Source organism: Acanthochromis polyacanthus, chromosome 3, assembly GCF_021347895.1.
Source record: "Acanthochromis polyacanthus isolate Apoly-LR-REF ecotype Palm Island chromosome 3, KAUST_Apoly_ChrSc, whole genome shotgun sequence".
Taxonomy (NCBI): Eukaryota; Metazoa; Chordata; class Actinopteri; family Pomacentridae; genus Acanthochromis; species Acanthochromis polyacanthus.
The window spans coordinates 4,033,261-4,056,014 of NC_067115.1; the positions used below are offsets into that span (position 1 = coordinate 4,033,261).

Consider the following 22,754-nt stretch of genomic DNA (forward strand, 5'->3'; position numbering starts at 1 on the left):
AATGCCATCAGTACTTTTAAGTGTCTATCTGGGGATCGTAGATGAGTGTTGTTTGCTTACAATATTTACTCCCTTCATGATAAGAAAATGTGATCACGATCAGCTTGTTGTGATGTGTGTGTCAGCTGGTTATCACACTGAAAACACACTTTATCAGCAGTGGTTAGTAGAGCACAAAGCATCCCGAGTTGCATATTTGCTCTAAAATTCCCTGCAAAGGACAACATTTGAGCTTTGTTGAGGTCACGTTGAAAACAAATACTAAATTAAATATTATCCGATCAGCTGCGGCACCATTATGTGTTTTTAAAGACGATCTGTCTGATCAGCTGAAGCAGCAGGATGGTCCTTCAGTGCGCTAAAATGATTTGGAAATGCGATCATGGGATTGTCCAAACTTTCTGGTTCTCTCTGTTTTTTCCCCATTTGCCATCCTCCGCCTTTCAATCCAAACAATAATCCAAGCAGATTACAACAAATGCTTGCAGTTAAAACCATTTGCTTCAGCTCTGACTCACAACTTAACAAAAAAAGCTGAATCTGCTGATGATGTAATACACTTTTCTCCATTTTACATTGAAGGGACAAAAACAGACAAATGTGTTTTCACATCCGTCATGCCTCGAAAATTCTTAATATTCCTCCCAAACTCATCTATTGTTTGTTAATTTAACCTCTAAAAACTCATTACTGCATATTAAAGGCAGATATTTTGTACCTTTTTTCCATCAAAATAATCCTTTCCTGCCTTTAAATGACTAAGATATAACTCTACACCACTGCTTCCTCTAGAATGTGCAGCTCTACGTAATTCTTGCCCTAATACATGCCCGGTTCTGAAGAAGATCAACGGCAGAGAAAGCCTCGGCTTACAAGTGGACAGGATTGGTTTCTTAGGTTTTGCTACGTATGAAGTCTGATGGTTTTGAGATTTCCATTGGTACGCCACAGTTTCAAGGTGGAAATGCCATGACAATGTCAGTTTATAATTACCCACTAGATATCACATTTGTCTTTCCTGCATATTCAGAGGCATCTCCAAAAGTAAAATCCTGGATTCTAATGCCAGTAAAAAAAAAATCATCAGCTGCTATGCTTTGTTTCTTTAATGTCTGTAAATAAATAGACCAACAAAATAACTAAATGTACATTTCATTAGCTACTGATGAGTTATGTTTAAATCATATAAAGCATACAAAAGTAAATGTAGGTATGATCATTTGAAAGAAAACAGGTGTGGATTAATACTATTGATAATCACACCTTCAAATTTTCCCTTTAAAAGCACCCATGGAGGCTTAGGTTTCCTTACACCCAATAAGGAGGTGGAAAGACCTGCCTTCAAGGGGAGAAGACCAGGGGTGCAAACTTGAGGACCACTGTCATGTCAGCCGTATGAGTACGTTAACTTCCATTCAGGAACTTTCAAAATAAAATGATAACGTGCCTACAGTACATACTACATATACTGACAATAATATCACTGTCCTGTTGCACAGCAAATATAAAAAGCAACATGATGTGTTTTAAAATAATCTGTGATAAATGACAATTTCATTAGTGCACGTTTATATATAATATCAACATGCTATAGTTGATTTGTAATCAAAATGTCCCTAAAGAAAATCATAGTCATGAAATATTGTAGCTTCAACTTAAAAGGCCTTAAAAAAAATCTAGAACGGCTATTTTATTCATTAATCAGGTCTGGACAAGATGTGAGTTGTATTTTATTTACAAAACTATTTCATTTCTGCAAAAGACTTAAAATTATGCTATCTGGTGTATTCATCCTTTATTAGAACAATCAGTAATGTTTTGTCCTGTTGGTGCTGTTTAAAAAAACAGTTTCCACATGGAGATGTCAGGTTTGTAGCGTTTTAATGCCCTTTACTTGGTTTTATTTTGAAAGCAAAAGCGTTCCGTTTCAGGAAGCACTCTATCTTTGTCTGCGGAGCTTGATGGATAAAACTTAAGGAGGGAGGCCCTGCTTCTATTAGGAAAAGCTGCTCAGCACTGAAGGCGCAACCAGAGAGGAGAGGCGCGAGGGGCGAGGAGAACCTGATCCAACGGATGAACGAGCGACCACCGGAGGGGAAAAGAGACGGCAGTGAAATACACACGGAGCCGCTTCTAAAGAGAAAGACACTTAGATTAGACGCTTTTTGCAGTGACACGAATCGCGCAGGGATGAGAATAATCTGACTTCTTTTTTTTTGCACTGGAGAGTCCAGAGAATTACGCACGCAGCACCGTTCCAAGGTGAACCAACTTTTACGCACGGACATTTGGAGATGTAAGGACAACAAAGCTGCACAGTAGTTGCATTTAACTGCGCGTTTGGATCTGGAGTTTATAATCTGACTATTTTTGACTGGATTTCTGTCTGGAAAACACTTTGGCACATGCGGACCAACATTTTTAATTACGTATTTGGAGAAATTTATTAGGAGTGTCTCTTGAATTGCATGCTGATATCGGAGGAACCGTGAGACTGCAATAGTCGTGTATTATAACACCGTGCATTACGCACTTGTCCCACTGTAGGCTACCCTTGACGTCTCCTTTAGTGAGTTTTCAAACAGCGGCATGGACAGAGTCAGACGTCTCGCCTTCGCGTGAGTCACCGTGAGCAAACATTTGGACAAGCGGCGCTTTTAGGCAGTGACACATTTGGGATATTTAACAGTGCGTGCTTTGCACCAGCGGCCAGCGCACGACAACCGGGACAAGGCTCGGTGCAGCCGGGGGATTGGACGCCGAGGTGCTAAATGCCCAGCCGGTCGCTTGCGGCTCCACAGGCTGGGCGGCAACATGAGGTCCTGGGTCCTGCTGCTGCTGCTGGCTGCGCTTTTAGCGGCCCATCTGCGGCTCGGCAGCGCTGAGGTAAGACCCGGAGATGTGCCGGTAAACATATGACCTCTGGTCGGTGAAGGAAAACCAGCAGACATGGGTTAAGAAGGCGTAATAGTAGTACCACTGGCTGTCTGTGAAGTACTGATTTTATGATGAATGCATTCATGGTGTAAGAGTTGGTACAACTGTTTTAATCAATATAAGAAAATCAAGAATTGAAAATAATGTTAATATCAGATTAAGCTGTTTATATTCTAACATAAGTTTTGTTAGTTTTCTTTATTTTAATATCTGCCAACACTGTTTGGAGAAAAATAAGGTTCTTTGTACCTCCACTACATCCTTGGTTTAGTTGGAAAAAAAGATGTCAGTCTGTGTGAGAGACAGACTGAAAAAGAAAGACAAAAGATCGTTAGTTTGGGTCCATTACCATCTAAATGGCTTTGATAGGGAGGTGAGGATGTCTCTCTCTCTCTCTGCATGTATCCTGCCTCAGATCTAACCTGAGAACAACAGAGGAATCTCTGCAACGATTGAATTTCAGTGCATGTAACAGAAAAAGACTGTGTTCATGATGTAACTTAAATATGTCGCATCTTGACTGGTGAGACTTTCTTCCACTAAAGCGGAGTGTTTGACATACACAGTCCCCTGAGGTTATTCTGCAAACTGTGGGCTGAATGTTTCTTGTACCTGCTGCTCAAGTGCAACGCACAAAGAAGGGAAAATGCATTAATTGTGTCTACATGTGAGTACGTGTGAGCACCAGTCTATCCAGTTTTCCCTCTGCGCCATGTGTGGTATCTGTTTCTCACTGCCGTTCATCTTCTTGTTACATGACTGTGATTCTCCTCAAGTGTTGCAAGGAGGAGTCATAATGTCACAGAGAGAGGGAGAGAGGGTGAGGCTGGGCCTTGGCTGGTGTTCCAGCAGCAGGAGTTAAACGATGGTACAAAACCGCAGCCAAAATCCATCCAGGAACACAGCTGTTTTCATCGTTACACCAGAACACCGTGGTCCTGTTGTCGCCGCACTGCTCAAATCATTTCTCTCTGGGGTGGATTCTTCAAGTGCAATTTGTGCAATTCCATTATTCATGCCCATGTTTCCCTCAGACACCTGTTGACATAAATATACCTCAAGAAAATAAGAGGGACAGCACATCTACACGAGCTGAAGGGCTTAAATTGACAAAAATGATGATGACTACTGTAATATACGTGATAGCAGGTCATATGCACCAGTGAGTTATGTCGCTTGAGCACCTCATATTAACATGAATGTTGAACACACAAAATTTTGGGACTTTTTCCTACGAGACGGTTCACAAATGTCTCACATGTTCTACTTTCACACCCTCATTCGGTCACCTCCAACACGTCTCTGTCATGTGGATGAGCTATCAGATGACCTCTAATAAAAAAAAAAACAAGCTACACTTTTAAATAACAGAAAACATTGTTGCTAGCTGAATGGTCATATGGGTGTAGCAAGCACCCATATCAGCACTGTTTAATATGCCACCTCTATGATTAAAGTCTAGTTAAGTTTCAGCAATGATGTGATTAAGCTTAGATGAAGTGCTAAAAAGAACTGTGGCCTCTAGAGTGTCACAATTACTACAACTGAACTATCCACCACAGTCAAACTACTTTATTTTAGAGGTTTCATTTGTGTTACACTTTCTTGCTTTGTCATCTGAACATTTGAGGTGAATGTGGGCAGAACCTTAGTGGACTTTTTGGTTTGGTTTTGTCTTTGGCACATTTGTTCTACTTCTTTTTTTTTTTTTTTTACCACATACATAGTAATCTCACAGTATCTCTTCCTGACACTACTGGAACCGACAGAGTCCTCGTTGCGATGCCGCTAACATTCTGCAGTGCTCAGTGACAGTGAGCTGCAGCTGAAGAGGCTCAGCATCTGGGACTCTGGTCACTGGGTGGATGCTCGCTGGCACAAAAGTTAAACTTGTGACCCTTTGGTTTGTAGGATGATCAGCATAGCCATTAGCATGCTCAATGTCAAGCACATGATGACTCTAGCTGCAGCTTAAGGCCTCACTGTGGATGTCTGACATCTTTCTGTGTTTAAATGAATGCTAACCTGCCATGTGACCTGAGTGGGGGAGCATCAGGTACACCTTGATCCTCAACCTGCACAATGTTGAGTCCACTCATGGCAAAAATGGAGTCATCTTTGACGGTCTTAGCTCAGAATAATGTCACAGTATAACACACTCAGATTATTCTGGAAAGTCGTGAAACAGAAACTTCACTGAGGTTGATTTAATAAGTGCGACCGTCATAGTGTACGAGAAAAAAAATCATTTTGAAACAGCTGTTGTGTGTAATCCAGTCAAACCTCGCTGCTTATACAATATGTTGCTGGATGCACGCACAAGCATGAATGCGCACACACTGGGAGCTGTTATGATTCTGTTTTAAATCCACTTAAATGATACTGGAGTCAAATACACAAAAGCACTCACACATCAGGTCAGACCTCAATTCTTTCATCGTGTGCTGTTCAAATCACAACTGCTGATTGGTGGCTTTTGAACAAGTTGTTGTCTGACTATTGTCTCTGCAGGCGAGCTGGGATGATTTGCTGCTGCCCGGTGGCTTGATCCATTTTACATAAGAACAACAACTAATCTGCCAGGGATTTCATGGACTTTGTGTGCCGTGTAGCAGTGTGTGTGTATTTGTGTGTGCACACATCTGGATGCATGGCTGGGTGTAGCTGCGCATGTGTTAGTGGACATATGTGCTTGTGTTTTTGTGTGTGTGATGTAGAGGGGTTTTTGCCTCTGAGCGTGCAGAGTGTGTCAGATAGAAAAAGCGCAGTGGCACATAAGAGTATTTGTAGCCTTGTAAGCCTGGCGTGGTGCAGTTTCTGAGGAAAAATCTGGTCAGTGAGTCCACTGGACAGTTTATTGATAGGAAAAATATTAAATGATAGAAGAAATGATGGATTTGAGGATCACAATTATGCCTAAAACAGGTCTGAAAATTAGAGAGCTGCAGAAGGAGAGAAAAGATGCAATTTGTGTATACTTTTTAGACATTGCAATGGTGACAATCCACGATGAAGCCATGCATATTACTGGCTGTGGTGGGACATCCTGCAAATAGTGTTGCAAAGTTAAAATTAATGTTAGAATAAACACAAATCCTGATTTATTTTCTGCTGTCTATGATGCTATGTAATCATAATAGTATTCTGTTTGAAGAAAGCATGGAAAACTTTGCAAATATACACTGAATTTAGCCCAACTTTGATTGAACAGTGTGACACCTCCACAGGCTAAAATACTGAATTTTTGTGCCCGCCAGTGTTTCACATTAAAAGCCCTCCAGTGATGCCTCCGTGCTTTCTCAGGAGCTGGAATGCTTTTCCTTTGAGCTAATGGTATCAGCTAGCCTACTATTCACTAAAAGCACATGGTGCCATTTTGCCTGTTTTGAAATTTCAGTCACTTTGAATGTTTGCATAGGATGACAAGACCTCAAATACAACAAAGCAGCATCCTGACCTATTTTACAAATCTTCATCTTCTTGTCATAACACTGGTATTTGTGCTGTATAGCGCCGTTACTTCCATAATTGATTAAAAATGCCTTTTTACTTAAAGTTTTAAAGTTTCCTAAAGCCCAAGTTATTCTCCTCAAATTGCTAATTTTGCTTAAATATCAATCTGAAACCCAAAGATATTCCCAAGACAAAGACAAGCAGCAGACCAGAAAGAAGAAACAGGAATTGACAAGTGTTTTAGCATTCTTGCTCAACAGTTGACTTAAATGACCAGTCAGTGGCTGGCTAGCTAGCTAGCTAACGGATCAATCACTTCATCTTTAGTGTGATGGTCACTGTGCAACTTCATACAGCCATAATGCCTCTGTAGCAGAACACTATTAAGTTTTTAGAGCTTTTGTTAAATTGACTTATTCCACACTGTGCAAACACAAAGTTTACTGCCTTGCAATGATACGAGCTCCACAGGGCCCATTGTTTCTATGTTTGTGTCTATGTAAATGCTCATTCTTGTAGCGGTGCTTTGCGTTTGGAAAGATGGGTCATCGTGTTGGCTACTTCTCATTTGCATAAAGTTAAGACTTTTTTTCAAACTTTGGAAAAACTTTTAAAATAAAATAACCATTGTTGATCTAAAATGTAGACGGATTCAACAGCTGCGTGGCTTAATTTCTCACCTCAAAAGTCTTCAGAAACACAGTTTTGGTGAGCTAACATTACAGAAAGTTTCCAAATGAGCAGCCATGTTGGTGCCACTTAAATCAAGGATCAGACCTCATACGAGTGAAGCATTGATCCAGTCAGGTGCAGCTAATGTTTTCACAACTGTAGGAGGGTGTAACTTGTATCGGTTTCCTGTTAAAGAAACCTTCAGCTATAAACCGTACGTAGTTGTACGACTATCAAGTGTCCAGTGCTGGGAAGCAGTGCAAACCCTTGCATCTTAAAATGCCTCTGTGCACACAGACCATCAGGTCAGTGTTGTACTTTCTGCTTCCACACGGGTCCACATGAGGTGCACTTGTCATCTGCCCAAGAGAGTCCATTTGGACCCCACTGTAGATGTCCGTGAGGCGACTACAATACAAGTGCGGTAGTGTGCATGTGTGCAATATGTTGATGCCAGTGTGCTGTGCATGTCTGGAACCGAGTCCTCAAAGTGGACTCCAAACAGCCTAGAAAGTAATACAATAACAGCAACGACATGTCCGTATGCACGTCCGCAGCTGTCTGTGTCCACGCTCGCAAGGGAGTCCAATCAAGGCTTAAATCAGAACTGACACTGCATTTGCAATCACTTTGTTCGGTCCTGCTTCTCATTATTTTCAGCTGAACTCCTCCCCTCTGCTCTTCTTTCTCTGCCGTCTTTCCATCCGTCAGCCTCATCATTGCAGCCGGGGGTGGGAGGGTGGCTCTCAGTTGTCCTGTTGTGTGTATTTGTGTGTGTGGGTGTGAGGGAACCCACTGAGCTCTGCGAGTCTATTGAGTTTTTTGCAGCAGCAAATTGGCAACCTGCTATACCTTTGATAAAACAAGGCATGTGTTGTGACACCATGGTGTGATTATGAGTCACTCGTCACACGCGCAGATTCTCTGCTTTTTGTGTGTATTTACTTTTTCTTGTTGCCGAGTCTGTTTGATTGCGTGTGTGTGTGTGTGTGTGTGTGTGTCTGTGTGTGTGTGTGTGTGTGTGCAGCCAGCCGGCCCCATAATTACATTCCATTACACTTCACCTTTCTCCTCAAACATTCCATACAATCTCGTTGCCTTCCAGGCTTCCTCCAAGGCCCTATGCTGTGTGTGTGTTTTTCATGAATGTGTGTATGACCTGCTTGTAGATCATGACATCCTACTAGACAGTCTTTCTGACCCCTAAGCTGAGCTACACGCTCTCACGCAGTGTAAGATATGAAAAATGCCAAGATTTCCATAACAACGCCGGGCAGAGGCATTTACAGGCCTCACAAAGAGGAAAAAGCAACAAGAGAGGGCTGTTTTTGTCTGCATTAATGTGTGTGTGTGTGTGCGTGTCTTAGATAGCAAATGAGGAACTTAAGGCCTCTGCACAAACCACGGTTATTAGCCTGTTGTCCAATTCTGCTCCTTTTTTAACCAGCCGTTTCTTGTTTGCCCATGTGAGGAACTATTTCCTGTCTGTGTTCCACTCTGTAATGTGTGTGTGTGTGTGTGTGTGTGTGTGTGTGTGTGTGTGTGTGTGTGTGTGTGTGTGTGTGTGTGTGTGTGTGTGTTCGTGTGTGTGGTTGTGTGTTTGTGATTAGCACTGGGACAGTAATGATAGCTTGCTGCTGAGTGAAAACACTCTCCATGTGAGTGTGTGTGTGAGGCTCTCTGGACAAATTGGGCGGACAGTTAAGTGGTTAAGCATCTGTATGTCAACGGGAAAAGAGTGGGCGAGTGTGTGCGTGCGTGCGTGTGTGTGTGTGTGTTTGTGTGTTTGCTTAACTAGGTCAGCCAATGGCTCGTGAAAGTCATCCAGGTGTCCTGAGCCATCGCCGCCCACAAAGCAGACAGAGGGGGAAGAGGGAGGATAAAGCTGGATGGGGAAATGAAGTTATGAGGAACATTTCAGACAACCAGAGATTCTATATATAAGGATGGACTTGAAGGCAGGGCTAATCTTTACGGAAATAATTCCAAAATGGACAAATTTAAAATACACTATAAACAATCCTTATTTCACCATTTAACCACTTTTGAAAAATCCATGTCAATGCTTGGTGGTCTTTTTCCACCAGGGTTTTGACTTGTCTACATCTCTGACCTAGCCTAGCCGCGCTAGACAACCCATGGCAACAAATTTAATTCTCTGCCAGGGTCGGTCTAGTTGCCCTCGGTAAGCCTCAAGGTTGGATGCTCCTAAAACTGGCCGACGAATCACCATGAAGTGTAGAGTCAGAAGGTGGGCGTAACTAAGTGACGACAGAGGCGCGACGATTCTGACAGAAACAACCGGAAACAACATAGAAACAAGGATAGACGAGAAGATGGCTGCGCACAATAAACAGTTATCTTTCGATTCGGCTTTGGCCACAGCCCTTAAAGATTTGAAGCTAAAATTCAACTTGAAAGACAAACAAAGGATAAGATAAGAAAGATAAATAAGGCTTCACCGAACTCCCGCATCCTCTGATTTCCGGCGCTCTAGGAACTACGTCAGCCTATTCGTTGCGCTGATTGGTTGTATACCTACCCAATTGCTGCAGAGTTATTTGAAAGACAACCTTTTAGCCCGCCTCCCTCCCTGTCGAGAGTTCCTAGATCCTTGTATCTTCAGACCTGGGTCTAGCGCGGCTAGGCTATCTCTGACCACCAATATAAGAACAATTGGACTGTGTGGCACAGTATACTGCTCATGTGATATACTTTCAGGATATATTTCGGGATATGTAACATCAAATGGGACTATGTGTCTTAAGTTGCAAATCTGACTAATCAAGACACTTTATTACAAATTCTCATAATTCCTTTATCATCATGAGACAGTTGTTTTATTGATTTTATGGCAAAAAATGCAGTTATTCAGTGTAGGATGTAAAATAATTTCAAACAGCAGTAACAACTCTTTAAATATTGTGCTTTGTATTCTCTTTTTGCAAAGATTTTGGGTTTCGTACAACATACCCTCCTTACCCTGAAACAGTGAGACAAACATTCAATGGGTTTGGTCTTATCGTGTCACGAGGGATTGAAGTATGGACTGGACTGGAAAGTTAGAAGAAGTGAGGTTGAGTTAAAGTTGGTGGTGGTAGGTTTTTTTTTTTTTGGATTTTCTTTACAGGGTTGAATTGGGAAGATTAAAACAAGATTTACCATCCAGCCAAATCATGCCACCAACAGAGCGCAATGTTCCAAGGTAGAAAATAAAACCTTATCAGTAAGATTTTTTTCTTTTCTTGGAATCATTTGGAACATCTCCAGCTTGGGGACATTCGTGTGTCCATGAATAACGTCCACATGACCACAGGACAAAGATTACAAGACAAACAGCAGTGTTAGAACATCACAAAATAGAACTACAGGAAATCATTCTGCATTTGCATGTACAAAATCATCTGTCTAGCTGCAAGATTAAGACTTGCTTTTTCCTCATTTTTGGGGAGTGATCTTTTTCTACATATTTACTGGGGAAACACGTACTGAAGCTAATGTTAACATATTATGTCCATTGTCATAAATTCTACATTATTATCAAAGTGAGAAGATTAACATCTCATCTTGCCTCCTTTCTCTCTGAGAGTTATTCCCTCATTCACAACCCTGATTAATTTGTTTTGGTATCTTTCTGGCATGTGACTGTATCAAATGTTGCTCCAACTGCTGTGAGATAGTATCGAGTTACAGCCAAGCAAAGCAAAATGTGCCACAGACTTCTGAGTCATCTGTCTTTGATCTCGATAAAGAAACCGCTGGAGTCTGTCCGTATAAACAGCCACGCTGAATCTGAAATGAATTCCTGCAATGCCATTCATTAAAAGTTCATTAAAACATCACATTCCTTCACTTTTCTTGAGTGATGATTAAATTACTTACGTAACCTTGTTAAATATTATTTTACATTTCAAAGTTCGTGTTTTAGAACATGAATGTCTCCAAAGCTTCACAACTTGTTTCCCTCCAAATCTTTGGAAGAGTAACTTTGAGAAAGCATCAACTTTTTTCTTGAAGCGTTACTGCTGAGGCATGAGTGAAGATAATGAACTGCAAATGACGTGCAAGAACAAAAATGGTGAGATAAAGAGAAAGAGAGGGGAGAGAGAGGCTAATTTCCTGCATCGCATCGGGAGCAACAGTGGTGTTTGTGGGTAAACAGACAGGGAGAGAGTGACAACAGCAGCAACAAACACCAATCACAACCAACACTTCATTTGAAAAAGGAAGTGAAACTGGAGCAAGTTTTGACTGGAGATCAAGGACTCAGATATTGTACAGCAGCCCCTTTTTGTCTGTTTCCTTGTATGTCTTTCTCTTTGTCCTTTGTCTCTGTTTGCTCTCTTGCACGTTCTCTTGATTTTTAAGATTGGTTCAAACTAGATGAACTTTAGAAAACCTTGCAAAGATAAATAATTCCCTCTAGTTATGCAGATACTAAAGGTCTATTTCAATGCAATCCCCATGATGAAGAAAATTAACCGACAATCTTGATCAACAAAACAACACAGGAAGCTCGTGTGTTACTTTGTATATATGTGGTGCACACAAGTGTTATTTCCCAACAAATACATTCTTTCCTCTACAAAGAGACTCCTCCCTGCCGCTGTGCGAAATAATAACTGTGTCACAGTTCAGGGTCCGCCATGCATTTCCGTCCCAAGCCAGACAGTTCGCCTTGTAAAGAGAAGCAGTTTGAATGCATGTTAAGCCCTCAAATGGACAACAAAGTTTCAACACCACAGACCAACTGAGACAAGCTTACAGTAGTGATACACAAGTTTTACCAGATCAGTGAAAGCAAGGCAGTGTTAATTTTCCTGTGGTCTGCAACAAACAATGTATACACTTCTAATGAAGAAGAAGAAACAGTAGTGTTTCGATTATTCAGATGTGTGTAAAGGTTTTCAGGGGCTGATATTCCCTAATAGACCAAAAACCTAGTGACTGAAATCGCCTTAAAGGGGAACTCCACTGAATTTACACATCAGTGTGTTTACAGATCATAGGGAATACACTTGAACATGTTAAAGCTTTTTGTCGCTTCACAGGGAGCTGTATGAAGTCCGATAAACTGCCTCAAGCGATGCTACTTAGCATAACATGCCTGATAGTCCAACAAGTGTTACCTTCTGAGTGGCAACAAAGATGAATACGACCAAAGCAAGAGGTGGGAAAAAAATGCAGATTTAGGTGAATTCAGCCCTTGGACTGAGACACGGCTACAGATTCAGCTCACTGGAATCACACCCGAAGGTTTTGTAGCGTACTTCACAGTAAACGTTGTTGCAGACTAGTGCATTACAGCTGTCTGTTGTCTGTCTCCACAGGGCGACCCGCTCCCTGCATCACTGGTCGACCTGGTGAGGAACTCTCCCATCTCCTCCGTGGACGACCTGAAGCTGCTGCTGCAGCAGGAGACCAACGCAATAGGTACTAATGACCACCGCTAACACGTGCACACACACGTACAGACACTAATAACACAGACGTGGAGGAGGCTTGCATGTGGGTGTGTCTACAGAGCCCTGAAGAAAGTGGAATGCAGTAAGAGAGAATATCAGCGTACATGCCAGGCACCACGCTAAAGCAATATTTACCAAAGACAGCTGCAGGAGGGATGGAGCAGCCTGATTAGAGACTCGGGGAGAGAGTAGCAGCGACCTTGTGCGTTGGACAAACTGAACCAGAGAGAGAGAAATCTTCGGTACAAGGTCATTGCATTGTTCTCCTGCTCTGGATTCCTCACCCTGTTTTGAATAATGGCTGTGTGACAGACAAAAGCCACCCTTCCCACTGCCAAACAAAGTCCAAACAAACTCGTGGGCGCATACATCTGCACGCAGATCGGCGGCTGATTAAAAAATTTATTATAATCTTATCCTTCAGAGGAACCAAGTCACACTTACATATATTAATAGACAGCTCTTTGATCATTCCATAATGCATAAATAACACAGTGACATAACAGCGACCACAGAGAGGAACCAGCAGAGGGAAGGATGCTCAGAAACAGGTCACGGGGAAGTGACTCAAAGTGTATGTTTTTATCTAGAATAAACTTTAAAAAAATAAGACTTTTAGCAATTTTGTCTAGGGTCTGAGTTGAGGAAGTATATGATTGATTCCTTTTATGGATCTTTTTGTAGTTGTTGTGTTTTTCTCACAGGGCCCTGCTCTGTAGGTAGAAGTTGTTGCTTGTTGTCTTAAATTGGTGGCATGGCTGCCTCTGTGGATGACAGTGCTGGTTCACAACTTTAGTCCAAGCTGAAATATTACAGCTACTATGTCATGAATCTTCATGGATTTTTACACAGACATTCATGATGCCCAGAGGATGAATCCTAATGACTTTGGTGATCCCCTGAGTTTTTTGTTTCTCTAGCTTCACCACTGGGTTTATATTTGAGGTTTTATCCTCACAACTGCCTAGAGCATGAATACCCATGACACTTTGTACAGATCACTCATTTGTTCATCAGCCCTCAGGATAAATTGCAATGTCTTTGATGATTCCTCAATTTTCATTTAGTGTCATAATCAGGTCAAAATTTCAATTTTTCAAAATACCTGCAAAACTAATGACTTTCCCGTCAGATTCACCTATGCTTTACGATTAGTGCGAATGAGCAAATCCATGTGGTGAACATGTCAAACATTATACCTGCCAATACTGCGCTAATGCATGAGAGGTAAAGGAAATAAAGGGAAAGATTTACAGTATCCTCAATATGACATGAAGGTAGTTTGATGTTAGTATTTGCATTGTGGGAATCTCCGCATGTTTAGTCCAAAGCACTGCTGTGTCAAAGCCCAGTCTTACAGAGCTGCTATTTTCTCTTTAATTAACCAAGTCTTTTTTTCACTTTATCATTGTATAAATATATTTACTTGGTCTTGTTTACTACACATGAGCACAAAAAGTACACATGCAGGATTTCCTGTTAGTTGCATTTACGTCAGCATCAGCAGAACTAGCTGTGCAGGTTCTTACTGGCCAAGTGGATTTGACAAAATTAATGAACGATAAAAGGAAGAAAAGAATCCGTCCTGCAAAACATTTAGACACACATAAATGCACAGATAAAATTAGAACGAGAACAACACGATACTGTCCTCTTTCTGCACCAGGCAGTTAATTAAGGCTACCAGGCAACCAAATAACACCTTGTGCATCTGTGTGCTGCACACACACACATACACAGTGACCACAAGCAATCTACACCAGGGATATAATTAGGACTAAGGGGCTACAGTATGAAATGACGACATATGTGAGAGTGCAAACGCACTCACAGATCCATGCATGAGCTATATTTAACAACTCATATCTCTACTGAACAGTATTCTTGACAGCGGCGAGACAAATTGTGGTAGAAAATAGCCTAATTGTCTTAGCGGGAGGAAAAAAATGGCTTCCTTTGTGCAGTGAACAATGAGCTTGGCTAAAAACTGCCCCAACGGCCTCACATGTTTTACAGATTGGTGTTGCGTCTAGAAGTGCTTGTTCAGTGGTGCCCAGATTTCAGATAAAATCTGGAAAACGTTACATTGACTGTATTGGATCTCACCCTTACAATCTCCCCTCCTTTCTTTTTTAGAAGAAGAAGAGGACGAGCATGACATTCTCACAAACCACACCCATGGTCGATACATTAGAAGTCTTGGTAGGTCTACTTGCATTCCCTCCTATTTTTGCCTCTTTTTCTATCAGTTTGTTTCTACTTCTACCTTTATAATAAACTGCTTTCTCACAAGACATTCATTTTCGTCTTTCTTCTCTCCCAACAGTGGAGGCACAGCCGGCCCAGCAGGCGGCCTGTAAGGTTCGAACAGAGGTGATGGAAGTAACGAGATCAATGTTGGACCGCCGAAACGCCAACTTCCTGCTGTGGCCGCCGTGCGTGGAGGTGCAGCGATGTTCGGGCTGCTGCAACACCAGGCTGCTGCAGTGTGTCCCCACAGTCACCTCCAGCAGATACCTGCAGGTACACACTTCATGCAAGCATGATTTCAACATTTAGATACAACACCTGAAGTTCTTCCACGTGGCAGTGCATGCTGTCACATTGAAATTGGCAATTCACTTTAAGTAATACCAATCCTCCATTTGGGTTGTTTACAGTCTTACATTTCCGGCATGGTAAATATGAAGCTACAATCAGTCAATTAGCACAAAAACTAGAAACAGTGGAAACAGCATGCTTGGTTCTTAACAGAATTTATCCACCAACGTCTCTAAAGCTCATCAGCTAACTCTGAGCTTATTTCATGGAAAAATCTAATTGTAAAATATCAGTTCACCTTTTAATCCATCTAATGGCTAAGACAGTTGTCAAGCAACCAGTGCAGATTGAAAATATTTGCTCCTCTTGGAAGAAGAGCACTCCAGGAAGTGGATAATGAAATATAATTGGTAATTACTCTGTAGCCCATAGGTGGATTTGTTATCGGTGAACCGAAGTAGGCCAACTGCTTCCTGGTGACTCCAGCTTTATAAATGAACAGTAACCCTGGAATGACATTTAACATCTGATCAAAGTAGCAGTTTCAATGAGTGCATTCCAGATTTTGTGCAAAATGTAATTTAAAAAAAAGTTATAAAGAAGTGACTGAGATGTATTGATGCCAGTGAGATACCTTTATTAAAAGAATAACACATCAGCCAGTTGGGCTGTGAGGCTATAATTCAGATTTAATTGCTCCAAGTGACATGAGTTGACGTTGTGATTTCAAATGCAGAACAGGTTAGTCAACATTTCTTTCTTTGGAGCATAGAGAGGGAAAAGTTTTGGCAGCAAGTCACCAAATTACACGGAATTATTAGCTTGTTTGAAATTGCTGACAACAAACAGATCCTTTGCTCCTTGTTGAAAAACACACCTCATTGCACATGTAGTACACTATACAGAGACCTAAAAAACAGCACGTTGGAGGATCTGTTTTCATAGCTTCTGTTTGATTTCACTTCCTGTCTGTACCAGCTTTTTATTGAGTAATTACACTATTTTAAATGCTAATGTGTTTTCTCGTCACTACCGTTTTTTCCAGGTGATAAAGATCCAGTACATAAACAAGAAAGCCCACTACGACAAAGCCATCATCTCAGTGGAAGACCACGTCACCTGCAGGTGCCAGACGCACTCATCCACCTCTTCGTCTTCTTCTTCCTCCTCGTCTGTTCCCGTCCCTCGCTCCTCCACCCAGAGCTACCCCAATCCTCCTCCACCTCCACCGCAGCAGCCTCCCCTCTCCTCCCACCTCCCCCGACCCGTTCACCCTGCTCCACCCAAGACTCACTCCTCCAAGGCTGACCTCCATCGCCACGACGACCTGAAGCACAACCAGCAGCATTTCCATCCTGAGGAGCGTGAGCCGGTGGCGAGGCAGTGGCAGCAGGGCAGCTACACCCAGCTTGTGCACTGGACGCAGCCCAGGGTGCATCAGGCGCCCACGCAGGTGCAGGCGGGGGCGCACCAGACGATCACCGGGATGCTCGGGTCGGTCGGCAGCTGGCCGTCTGAAGCGAGGGCAGAACACAGTGTCATGGGAACTACACAGCAGGTGGGGCATGGCAGCGGGTATGACGGGAGCAGAGAGGAGACTGGTGTGCACGTGTCAAACAGTGGGGGCGAAGTGCATCATCCGGATCACACACAGAGGCAGCAGCAGCTGTTGCAGCATCAGCAGAGGCAGCAGTATCAGTATCATCATCAGCCGCATTATCCACAACAGCACAACCACGGAGGGGCAGAGGACCAAGAGCTGAGGACACAGTATCGACTCAACGCTGCCCAATCTGACAGCGCCTCCCCACCTGTCAGCCCAACCCAACCGTCCACATTAGCAGAAATCCCCACCCCTCTACCCACCGCTCAGAGAGACTCAGTGACCGGCCGAAAAAATACAGAGGTCACACATCACAAACAGACTGAGACTGCAACGGCCAGTCAAAAAGAAGGGAATGTGAGGGAGGAAAGTGGGTCGGCCAATAGCGGGGACTCGGCAGGGGCTGAGCCGGCCAATCAGGGGAAGGAAAAAGACTCTAAAGTGACCAGTGAGGATGGTCGTTTCACAGAGGAGGAGAGGAGACAGAAACTTCTGGAGATGGTACAGAGGGAACCGGAGAAACCGACTCTCCTTCATCCACATCATCCTCAGCAAAGACTAAAGCCAACAGGTGCAGTAAGAATGTGTGAGAATGTGTGTGTGATGAGAGGTGATTTAAAGGTGGACACTTCAGAGCGCGTATTTAAAAAGAAGCATTCAGGCTGTGACATTACTTAGATAAAAGCGGCTTATTCGAGTTGGTTTGTATCAAAAAGCATCCATGACAATAATGCATTGCTGAGAGTTCAGCATGGTTATGAAATAAGCCAACCCGTGTTTTAATATCCTTTTTGGCGAATTCTAAAACTAAATAAATACACAATATACAAACAGATCAACATCCAAAAATGGCAATTATAAATGGAACTTATTTAAGATAACATCCATAAAAGGGGATTTTCACCACTAAAATTAAGGATGGGGAAAAAGTAAAGTATAGTAATAAATTTAAGACTTAGCAAAGACCTGTAAGTCACGATCACTCTAAAGTTGGCTAACAGGTTTTTCAAATAACTTCCAACAGCTGCTGCTACTGTATAACTCTTAAAGGTGAACAACTGTAAAACAGGCCTGTAATTTCAACCGGGATTGCTTCCGATAGAAATACTTCAGTAAGTCGTGTCCTCTGTTAAAATATTACATACATATATAAACAAATGAGAGATCTTTGACACCATGCACAATGCAGATCTGTTTTTTTTTAAGTCCACAAAGAGCAGCTTGTAGAATTGAACAGCACTGGATGCTGATACAGTACGTACAGCAGGACACAATACTACAACATCCACTACACTTAATGGCTCTGACCATGTGTTATAATTTTAGCTGATACTGTACGAAAGAATCAGTGCGTGTTTCCCATGCAGGAAGCGGCTCAGTGTACATGTATGACTAAACCACATGGCCACATGTGTCCTGCCATTCTTCCTCAGCCCCCATGAGAGCTCTGCAGTCAGAGCGCCCAACTTCCCTCAGCCTCAAGTTTGACTCAAACCCTCAAGCAGCCACAGGCTTTGTTAAACAGGCGTCAAGGTTATCAGGTGCCCTTCAGGGTACAGTTGGAGCCACGACAGAAGTCCCACACCCAGTATTTATTCTCCACTTCACAATGTATACGACTGGTGAAACCATTGTTCGTGCTCAGCTCCTTTACTATTTGTTCACAATATTACGCATTGTTCAGCTTGTTAATTTTACCTTTTCTGTTTCCTGTCAGTTTGTGGTCATCCACTGTTTAGTTCTGATATCAAACATTACAATTTGCTGTTTCTCTCTACATTTCAAAGTTGCAATATTTCAGCATGTTAATGCGATTTAAATATGAAACAATACACTAAAATCAATCATTTCAGAAGTTCAGACAACTTCTTCCTTTCACAAAACTTGTGTCACAGTCTGGAAAGATAAATGCATTCAGTGTATTGTATCATTTGACCGTTCCAAAGTTGAATCCTTTGACGGCATAACAGTGAAAGTTTTACATGGGGATAAATTAATGTTAAGCAGATTAAATTTCAATTCTGCTGTATTTATATACGTCTTCATTTTTAGATAATTTTCGGATGTCAGCCTACATTTAGGAGAGATTTGAGTCATGTGGAAAGTTGTTCAAAAAAGACTGTGATTGCAGCTTGAGAATAAGTGACTGATTTCTTTGGCGCTCCGTCTCGTCTCCTGCAGCCGTCTCCACTGTGGCTCCCGTGTCGGCATCAGCCCGTCAGGCCCCGTTCCGACCTGCTTCGCCACGCCGCAGGAGAAAACATCGCAAACGCATCAGCAAAGCAGCCATGAGAGCCATGATCATGTAGAGCTGGAGGTGAGTGGAAGGATTCAGGATGCCAGGAGGGTAAGGGGAGAGGTGACCCAGTGACTGAAGGACATTGTTCAACATTAAGATGAAAGTTAGAATTGTTTGTGCAAAAGTCATTTTTGATCCTTGAATTCCTGCCAGCTGAAGGAGCACCAATGGAATCTCTGTCATTCTATCATTATAATAAATAAATAATCACGGTTTTCTACAATGAATAATGGTTTTTGGATATTCCTTCTTGCTTCCCGAATGCGTAAAGCCAAGGATGAGTTCAGATTGATGTTTTATAGAATTATCTCTTTATTTTTTACAACATAAGATTCCAATTAAAATGTTTTCAAAAAAAAAAGTGTGACCGTAAATGAGATCTACGTTAAAAAGAGCTATACATTTACTGTAAATCATATACACACGTGGACAAAATTGTTGGTACCCCTCAGTTAAAGAAGGAAAAACCCACAATTCTCACTGAAATCACTTGAAACTCACAAAAGTAACAATAAATAAAATTTATTGAAAATTAAATAATCAAAATCAGCCATCACTTTTGAATTGTTGATTAACATAATTATTTTAAAAAAACAAACTAATGAAATAGGGCTGGACAAAAATGATGGTACCCATAACTTAATATTTTGTTGCACAACCTTTTGAGGCAATCACTGCAATTAAACGATTTCTGTATTTGTCAATGAGCGTTCTGCAGCTGTCAACAGGTATTTTGGCCCACTCCTCATGAGCAAACAGCTCCAGTTGTCTCAGGTTTGATGGGTGTCTTCTCCAAATGGCATGTTTCAGCTCCTTCCACATATGTTCAATGGGATTCAGATCTGGGCTCATAGAAGGCCACTTTAGAATAGTCCAACGCTTTTCTCTCAGCCATTCTTGGGTGTTTTTGGCTGCGTGTTTTGGATCGTTGTCCTGTTGGAAGACCCATGACCTGCGACTGAGACCAAGCTTTCTGACACTAGGCAGCACATTTCTCTCCAGAATGCCTTGATAGTCTTCAGATTTCATCGTACCTTGCACACTTTCAAGACACCCTGTGCCAGATGCAGCAAAGCAGCCCCAAAACATTACTGAGCCTCCTCCATGTTTCACCGTAGGGACAGTGTTCTTTTCTTCGTATGCTTGGTTTTTGAGTCTATGAACACAGAGTTGATGTGCCTTACCAAAAAGCTCCAGTTTGGTCTCATCTGTCCAAAGGACATTCTCCCAGAAGCTTTGTGGCTTGTCAACATGCATTTTTGCAAATTCCAGTCTCGCTTTTTTATGAGTTTTTTTCAGCAGTGGTGTCCTCCTCGGTCGTCTCCCATGAAGTCCACTTTGGCTCAAACAACGACGAATGGTGCGATCTGACACTGATGTACCTTGGCCTTGGAGTTCACCTTTAATTCCTTTGGAGGTTGCTCTGGGCTCTTTGGATACAATTCCAACGATCCGTCTCTTCAATTTGTCATCAATTTTCCTCTTGCGGCCACATCCAGGGAGGTTGGCTACTGTCCCGTGGGTCTTGAACTTCTGAATAATCTGAGCCACTGTTGTCACAGGAACTTCAAGCTGTTTAGAGATGGTCTTATAGCCTTTACCTTTAAGATGTTTGTCTATAATTTTTTTTCGGATGTCCTGGGACAATTCTCTCCTTCGCTTTCTGTTGTCCATGTTCAGTGTGGTACACACCTTTTCACCAAACAGCAGGGTGACTACTTGTCTCCCTTTAAATAGGCAGACTGACTGATTATGAGTTTGGAAACACCTGTGATGTCAATTAAATGACACACCTGAGTTAATCATGTCACTCTGGTCAAATAGTTTTCAATCTTTTATAGAGGTACCATCATTTTTGTCCAGGCCTGTTTCATTAGTTTGTTTTTTTAAATAATTATGTTAATCAACAATTCAAAAGTAATGGCTGTTTTTGATTATTTAATTTTCAATAAAGTTTTATTTATTGTTACTTTTGTGAGTTTCAAGTGATTTCAGTGAGAATTGTGGGTTTTTCCTTCTTTAACTGAGGGGTACCAACAATTTTGTCCACGTGTGTATGTCAACAAAAGACAAAAACTGAAACTGAATATGGTTAACTTATGGATCTCTCTTTCTCTAACAGGAAGTGGTGAAGCTAACCAAAAGATTCTGGCCAAAAGCATTGCTCCAAAGGAATATGGAGACAAGAAGAATGAGATTGTTAAACATGGGACTCTGTGAATGGAACTGAGGTGGAGGACAGTGCTGCTGTTTTCAATGGACAGCTTTACAGAAAGTCACCTTTCCTGCTCCAAAGATGCCACAGAGCATCCAGCGTTATGGATCTAACAGAAGTGCAATCTTATGAACTCCTCAGACTGGAGGATATTTGTCACACTAAACACTGGATTTCATTTGTTTGAACTCCACACTCCATCAACGTGGATTAATGGAAGAGTAACAGATGATGAGAGAAAGCTGGACTGGTGGCCTCTTCTTGCAGTTTGCAGCCATTGATTGGCTACTTTCACACTTTTGACTTTGAGCTAATTGTTCAGCCAACGGAAAACATGACTGTAGCGTGGACATAGAAGTCAGTGTTTGGGGCTGAATGTGGAGCTCAAGTTGAAACTGGAAACGTGGAGAACTGGATTTCTACACTGGGATGATAATTGGAAACTGAAGAGTGCAGCTCAAGCCTCAATGCCAAACATTACTGTTATCCTAAAATGTCTGAAAATCTAACATTAGCTAACACTGGAGTAGCCATACACTGATCATACTACACTGACTTTAGAGAAGTGCTCTACCATGTACTGTAGCTAAACGTACTGGAAAATATCGATAACCTGCTCATTTTGTACTACTGCCAGATCAAAATGGAATGGAATAACAACTAAATGCCTGCTTAGATAACACGCTATGAATATCCACATTAAAGCAAGTCTTAAAAGACCTGGCTTTTAGAGATTGCTGTGAGCCAGTTATAGCCAACACTGTATTGTATAAATGCTTTTAGAAAATGATTCCCAGGGGAAAAAGAAAAACTTTATTTCTTAACTTATTAAAAAAAAAGGAGGATTTGAACTCCTCTGGTTCTCAAGTGTAATTATTGTTGCCGACATGTTCCAGATTATAATTATTGGTTGTACAACTGTTACTGTAATGAATGTTATTTTTAATATAAAATAAAAATGTTCAAGGAATATTTTGTTTGCTGAGCTCTGTTTGCATTTGACTGTGCATGCATGTACATATGTAGAAATTGGTATTAAATGCATGCATAAGTGGAAGTATGTTTAAATTGTGTGTGCAGCTGTGTACATGCACTTGTTTGCCGTGCAAGTCGACTCATCTGCTAATCTTTGCCCTACGACTGCACGTTCTGCAGCTCTGTCACGCAAAGCAAGCCGGGGGTCAGCAGAAATGTCTGGTTGCTATAGCAACTCGTGGTCGGACATGTCAACAGAGAAGTATCGTATGGTGAAAGAGAGACGGGGGGGGGGGGGGGGGGGGGGGGGTGTCAGTCCAGGAATGGCTAGAAGATGAACGACAGACAGGGAGAGGGAGTGCGAGAGGGCGAAGATCCAGTTAGAGGTGGAGGGAGCTGAAACATCACCGAAGAGACACACAGACGGGACGCAAGAATGTAAAATGGGAATATGCATCGTGAAAGAAAGTATAAAACTAAACTCCAGAGGAAATCTGGAAGCAGAGACAGTAAGGCAGAGACCTGTCACTGAGATGATTTAAGAAAGAGAGGCAGTTTAAATGTCATTCTGTTGTGTAACGGGGTTTCCCCTGC

At 42.0% G+C, this 22,754-nt stretch overlaps 1 protein-coding gene across 1 annotated transcript; it reads left to right on the plus strand.

Moving 5' to 3' along the window:
- The first annotated feature begins 1,996 nt into the window (after positions 1-1,996).
- si:ch211-79m20.1 (uncharacterized) lies at positions 1,997-22,155 on the plus strand. The gene is made up of 7 exons (XM_022216907.2): positions 1,997-2,886; positions 12,393-12,495; positions 14,664-14,729; positions 14,854-15,050; positions 16,114-17,242; positions 18,853-18,988; positions 21,093-22,155. The coding sequence occupies exons 1-6, from the start codon at positions 2,815-2,817 to the stop codon at positions 18,978-18,980; spliced, it is 1,695 nt and encodes a 564-aa protein (XP_022072599.1). The 5' UTR covers positions 1,997-2,814; the 3' UTR covers positions 18,981-18,988; positions 21,093-22,155.
- The last annotated feature ends 599 nt before the right edge of the window (positions 22,156-22,754 follow it).

What these genes read in the sequence shown, in the direction of transcription:
- si:ch211-79m20.1 (XM_022216907.2), top strand. Translation starts at nt 2,815, where the DNA reads ATGAGGTCCTGGGTCCTGCTGCTGCTGCTGGCTGCGCTTTTAGCGGCC. An exon ending in TCGATACATTAGAAGTCTTG is followed by an intron (nt 14,730 to 14,853) that starts GTAGGTCTACTT and finishes CTCTCCCAACAG; the next exon opens with TGGAGGCACAGCCGGCCCAG. An exon ending in CCTCCAGCAGATACCTGCAG is followed by an intron (nt 15,051 to 16,113) that starts GTACACACTTCA and finishes CGTTTTTTCCAG; the next exon opens with GTGATAAAGATCCAGTACAT.